This window comes from Marmota marmota, unplaced genomic scaffold (assembly GCF_001458135.2).
Source record: "Marmota marmota marmota unplaced genomic scaffold, marMar, whole genome shotgun sequence".
Classification (NCBI taxonomy): Eukaryota; Metazoa; Chordata; class Mammalia; order Rodentia; family Sciuridae; genus Marmota; species Marmota marmota.
The window spans coordinates 24,448,514-24,454,902 of record NW_026000082.1 but is presented as its reverse complement, the minus strand read 5'-3'; the positions used below and the strand labels follow the sequence as shown (position 1 = coordinate 24,454,902).

The 6,389-nt window shown below is 47.1% G+C and overlaps 1 protein-coding gene across 1 annotated transcript; it reads right to left on the bottom strand.

The window, feature by feature from the left end:
* Nucleotides 1–726: 726 nt before the first annotated feature.
* Mycl (MYCL proto-oncogene, bHLH transcription factor) lies at nt 727–6,389 on the bottom strand. Its single transcript, XM_015484729.2, has 2 exons — nt 6,223–6,389; nt 727–3,280 (listed from the first exon to the last, which is right to left on the bottom strand). The coding sequence occupies exon 2, from the start codon at nt 3,177–3,179 to the stop codon at nt 2,682–2,684; it is 498 nt and encodes a 165-aa protein (XP_015340215.2). The 5' UTR covers nt 3,180–3,280; nt 6,223–6,389; the 3' UTR covers nt 727–2,681.

Genomic DNA, 6,389 nt, shown 5'->3' with positions numbered 1-6,389 from the left:
TGTTTCAAAATAAAAAAAATTTAAAAAGCTGAGGATGTAGCTCAGTGGTTAAGTGTCCCACCCCTGAGTTCAATCCCCAGTACCAAAAACAAACAAAAAAAGGGCCTCAGGGGTGGGGTTGTGGCTCAGTGGTACAACACTGGCCTAGCACCACATATAAATAGATAAATAAATAAAATAAAGGCCCATCAACAACAAAAAATATATATATTAAAAAGGCGGGGGGGGGGGGCTAAGTAAGATATATCTCAATGGTAAAGCAAGGCCTATCATATGCAAGGCCCTGTGTTCAATCCCCCATACTGGAAAAAAGTAAAAACATAAAGAATATAAGGCTTTATAGTTCAGAAAACAGTTGGAAGTCTACTTCATTTGAAATCTACAACCACTATGTGAAAATAGCATTTATTCCCATTTCAAAGATAAAGAAACTAGCATTCAGCAAGGCGAAGATAAGAGGCCACAGCAGTGGTGGTGCTGGGATTTCAAGCCTACTTTACAAATTCAGCACTCTTTACAATTCACAAGAGAATTTTGTTTTCACCAAGTACTGAGCCTACATTGTTTAGACACGTCTGAAATGGCATTTTAGGAACCCAGAGTGGAATGACCAGGTTAGCAACATGATTGGAGAAATGCAGCCATCTGGATCACTTGTGGCTACCCTGAAATAGCTTTTCTTGATTCAGGAGGACTGGCATTGCATAAGCTGCCACAACTCTAACATATTTGAGAAATCTTTTATTAGAAGATGTCTCAGAAGGCAACAGTTTAAAATCAGGCAATCAGTAATCACAACTAAATACAAAATTTCAGGTAAACTTGCCTTTCAAAATAAAATCAGACCCTTGCAACAAAATTGCCCAGGAGGTTTTTTTTTTCCCTTGTACAAAAACAGTTAACACCACTTTGCAAAATGCATACAAAAATACAGTATAAAAAAAAAAGACTCACCCCAGCATAATACCCAGAAGCAGCTTATAAAACACAAGCCATCAAGGTGAGACATTAGTAACCTTCTCCCCTCCCCACCTGTCCTCCTAAGACAATTCCAGAAGTCAGCTGGCTCCTGAAAATCCTGCTCCACAAGGTAGAGTGGCTAGTTCCAAAATTTCCACTGGGATTCTGAGGCCAGGAAGCAAACTCAGAAAGAAACCATTGTGGACAGTGGGTTTGGAAATAGCAGCTGGTTTTACAGAGCCTCAAACTGTGCTTTCCTTCCCCCCTCCCCAATTCCAAACCCAGAGCCAGAAGGCACCTGCTGTCCTGGGCAGCAGAGAGGCTGATCCTTCTTCCAGGACAGGCTTAGGGGTTCCTGTGCTTGCCCACATGACATTTGCTGGGTTGGGTGTCTTTCCCAGATTGGAGGCTGCACCTGGATTCCACTTAGAGCTAGAGAGTCCAGCTGGGGCAAAATCCATTATGCTTGGTTAAACAGAGCTCCTGCAGGCGCTTTTAAGATCCACCAAGAAATAAGTCCACCTTCTGGAGCACTGGATGAGTCCTAATGGCTCTCAGAACCTCAGTAAGGCCCAGATTCTGGGAAAAGGATCTGACTCATGTCAGACTAGCAGGGAACCAGGTTGGTGGCTACAGAGCCAGCAAGCTCCTTGGAGTTGCATGAGAAGGACAGGTTTGCACAGTTCCAGTAGAACTTCAAACGGAGTCAAGGATTGAGATGAGAGGCAGGTAGGTAGAAAGAGGAAGAGTTACAGAGTGCTTCCTTCTGAGGTGCCTTATACCTGCCTTGAGAAAAGATCCCATGATGGGCCTCAAATGCCCCTTGGAAAACACCTGGGCAGGGAACAAGTTCATGGGCCAGGACTCCAAGCCTTTCCCAGGCCCCAAGCCAGGATCCATTTTCCTGTTTCTTGGAGGAAATATTTTGACCTGTGGGAAAGGGTACTCTAGAGCCCATTGCATAACAAAAGCAGAATGAGTCAAAAAAAAGTCCTTTAAGTAAGGACAGAAAGGTCCCTCCTTCAGAGGAGAGGGTCCAAAGGGCTCTAATACAAAGAATCTGAGGCCAAGCTTTTTAAATGTTCTCAAGGTCGCAGCATTCAGAGTAAGTAGAGAGGTGTCCCCTAACATCATAATATAAACTAAAGGTTGCACTCTTTAGGTACTGTAAAGTGTCTGACAGTGAGGTAATGGTCCATGTTGTTCAAGTCTGTGAGCTTGCCTTCACCCAAGACAGCTCGTGTGTCTCCTGGAAAAAGGAGCCTCAGGGAGAGCATCCAGGCCCAGCTGTCCTTGCATCACCCCCAGAGACACCAGCGGGAGCATCCTTTCCTAGCCTAAAGCTCCTGCAGAGTGTGAGATTTCATGCAGGCTGGACCCCCCCACCCCCAACATCCACCACCTGTTGCATAGCATCTGTCAGCCTTTTCTTCAGAGCTAGTGAGCTAGGCAGACCCCAAGGCTCCTCAGTCAGCTGCCTGCTGAGAAGCCAAAGGCGCCAGAGAGGACACAGCACTCCCATGAGTCAGGAAAGAGGGAGAGCTGTTTCAAAGTTTCCAAGAATGCAAGCCCTTATTGTGTGTGCACTGGCTGCAATGCATTCTGGGATCTACTGTTCAGACTGTCCCATCTTAACCAAAATGTGCAAATTACTAAAGGGGAAAGGGAGGTTAAAAAATACACTGTCTTTGTAAGACGGAAGAGTCAGGCTTTTTGGTCAGTTAGTAGCCACTGAGGTACGCAATTCTTTTCTGCAGTTGCTGCTGCCGGCACCGGAGCTGCCTTTTCTCTGTAGCCATCCTCTTCTCAGCGCCCACCAGGGCTTGCAAGTATTCCAAGGCCTTGCTCAGGATCACTACTTTGGGGGCCTTAGAGCAGCTGGCCAGGGTGGGTACCTGGTCCCTCAGGGCTAAGAACCTAGAGCGGAGGTCATTCCGTCTTTTGCGCTCCAAGAAATTATGGTTCTTCCTCTTGGTCACATCCTCAGTATCAGAACTGACAGGTTTGGGGTGGCAGGACTGAGGAGTCTCACTTTCCACAGGTGGGGGACTCACAATCTCTTCATCCTCCTCATCCTCCTTCTCCTCAGGGGCTTCTCTCTCCAGAGTCTCTTCTTGGGGACCCCTCTCTGGAACCTCTTCTTGGGAGCAACTTTCTGGAGGAAAACGGGCAGCATAGTTGTGCTGTTGCTGATGGATGGAGATGTGGAAGTGTTTCATGCAGGGATCCAAAGGATCTGCTCTCACCGTGATGGTGACTGGCTTCCGTATACCCAGAGACTGTCTCTTCTCCACTGTCACAACATCAATTTCTTCACTCTCTGTCCAAGAGGAGAGATCAAGAAAAGAAATACATCCCATGAGAAACATACGTAGATCCTACAGCTTTAGCTCTCTATGCTGGGACTTAGGAAGATAGATGACATTTTCCCAATTTAGATATCTAGAAATTGAAGTGAGGAGAAAGACAGCTGATTCATGGGGGTAAGGGCAGAGTGAAGGAAAGGAGGGGAAATAAGTAAGAAGAAAAATATTCTCCAATTTCCTTTTGCAAAGCAAGGTTTAGATAAGAACAAAAGGCAGACCCAAGCCAAAAGCCCCCAGTCTGCAAAGGCTCTCCCCTCCCCCACTGAGGGGATAGAGAGAAAGAGCTACCAGCCTGGGACAAAGTTTAGCTATAAAGATCTTCCCCAGTCGGGCTCTTTCATGCCCCATCAGAATTGTAAATGAGGGGTCTGTGGGCAGAGCTGCCCTTTGTTCCTGCCCAGCACAGCCTGCACTTGGGAATTGTTACTTTTCACAAGTTATAAATCCTATTATTCCCCCACCTCTCTATTCTGCCATCTTTTCAGTTGAAGATTCAGAGAGGGAGAGCAACAACTATCCCTCCTCACCCACAGAGGGGAGGGAAAGGTTTTCCCTTAGGAATATTTTGCTCCTGGGTTCAATGGGTTTCTAAGTCATCCATCATTAATAGGTCCCCTACCCCACCCCCTTTTCTGGACTAGAAGAGAGTTGGAATCATAATCACAGGTCGGGAAAAGCTGCAGGAACTTCACAAAGATAGCGACCATTTCCAAGCAACCTGCATCAGAGGGAGAGAACGTGCAGCAGCAGAATGACCCAGATACCCTGACAAAATACCAGGTATCTGGAGACACCTGATGTATCCTTATCCTTCCCTGGCTAGAAGGTCTGTTAGATTAACCCAACCAAGGGAGAGACAATTGGGGGGGAAACCCTTCTGCTCTCCACATTTTGCAGACCCCACACAGAAGGCCACCTTAATGCATTCCCATCCGAAAACAGAAGAGCTCCGTTCTCAGCCTCTTTTGCATATCAGGAAGCTTGAGCCCCTTTGTCAGGAAGGCTTCCATTGTGTGGACAATCGCATTATTTCTCCATTAATAAAACCTGACCATTCAGCCTTCCTGGCCCCAAAGCCTGTGATTGGCTGGCTAGGCTGTGTTTGGAATGCTGTTTTACCCAGCCCCTAACTCCTATTGGCTGAGCTCTGCCGTCAATCACACTCCCCGCCCCCCCTCATTGTTTGCAATCTGTTGCATTTTGTTCTAGGCCATGTGGCCTGAGAGTGAACCAGGAGCCCAGAAACAGGTTCGGGTTAAAGGGCAGGTCAGAAAATGATTTAGGAGGTTTCCCTACATCCCAAACCTTCAATTTCAAACCTCATGGCTGGGATGCCTCTATCTAAAAAAGAAAAAAAATGTAATAAACAATACTCCTTTTCAGAGAGTAGCACCTTATTCTACCCAGTAAAAGCCCTCAGTAGGACAATCAAGTACAAGTACAACCCCCTCATTTGCAAAAAGAGAAACTGAGGTCCGGATCACAGAGTTCACATATCACCTTTGTAATGTTCTGGATCTCAAAATTAGCCTTCTAAAACAATACTCTTTCCACTTTACCACTCCACCAGTCTTTGTAGAGATACGTCTTTATTGATCTCAAGATTCTCATTCCAGACATTAAATAAACACAACCTCTTGGGTGTAACAAGAAAGCAGGTTAAAAATGACCTTAATGCAGGTTAAAAATGACCTTTTGGGGGGTGACTTTTAATTTTTCTTGTTATCTTCATTTTCTTCCTTAAGGGTATGACAATTTCCATGCCCTATTCCCTAATTCCCTCTCAAATGTTCACATAAAAGTTATTCTTAAAAGCTACAGTGAGTTTTCTCTGTCCTGGTTTACGTAGGTGTGCAGGCTAGCCTCAATCTACACCCTACAAAAGCGTCTTTCCACTATTTCTCATAGATACAAGTGTCTAAGAGGTTGGGATAAGAATCTGGTGGCATAGGATGCTCTGGTCTGCCCTCATCAAAGTTTGCACTTGCATCAGGATGGGGGAGGAGTGACTGGAGCTTTAGGACCATGATCCCAGTACAAAGCCCAGAGGGTTGGCACAAAGTAGGACCAGTGAACATTTATTGAATGCAAGAGAGTAGTTGAAGCCCACAGGTATACTGAAAAGGAACTAGAATACCTTTCTATCTTAGACCAAAGCAGCAGGCACAGTGTAGACCTTCTCAGATAAGTGATCATCTAATCATCAAGGAAGTGGTGCCTGACTGGGATGGAGGGTGAGGAAAAGAAGTTGGCTGGATGGCAGGAAGCTGGGCCTCATTTCTAGTAATTTCCTATCTCCCAGCCTCATTTTTTCCATCCCTTAACAGGGAACCTTCATTTCTCCCCTGTCTCACGGGGTGATGATGAAAATGCACAAGTGGTAAGGAGTGGGAGGTGCAGGGGGAGGGCATTATTGGCATTTTAACGTAAAGCAGGCAGGAGATCTAGGTTTTTAACAGAATGAAGGCTTTGCTTTGTACAAAAAGCTCCTCAGTTTCTTCTCTCCCAAGGGGAGTGTGAGTTTCCCAAGGATATCAGGGGAAACAAAAAAAAAAAGCGTCAAGCTTGGAGTGACTCTAAAAGGACCCCTTCCAACCTCCCACGGACAGAAATCCCCTACAGTCCTCTCTAAGCGCCAACCCTCACCATGTCTCCCTTGTCCCCCGGGGCTCCAATCATCATCGGAGGGACGCTGGCTCCCTCCCCACTTCTCCAAACTGTTTACCAACACACCCACGTGCCAGACAGACACTGCTAGGGGCTATACAGGGAGCTTCAAGCAGAAAAGGGGGAGGCCACGGAGAAGGATTGAGAAAAGCCAGTGCCTGACCTTAGTGGTAGAGCTTTGGTCACCTATGGGGCGCCCCCCTCTTAGATGGCCCCGGGCGGTCCTTACCCGAGTCGCTTGGGCTCTCGGACCCAGAGCAGGCCTGAGTCTTGGGTTCGCCCAGCTGACAGGGGGTGGCGGGCGCCGGGTTGCCGGCTTCAAGGCTGGGAGTGCAGTCCGGGGTGGCGGGCGCCTTGGGCGGGTTCCCCCGGGGTGCGCCGGGGGTGAGCCGGTCG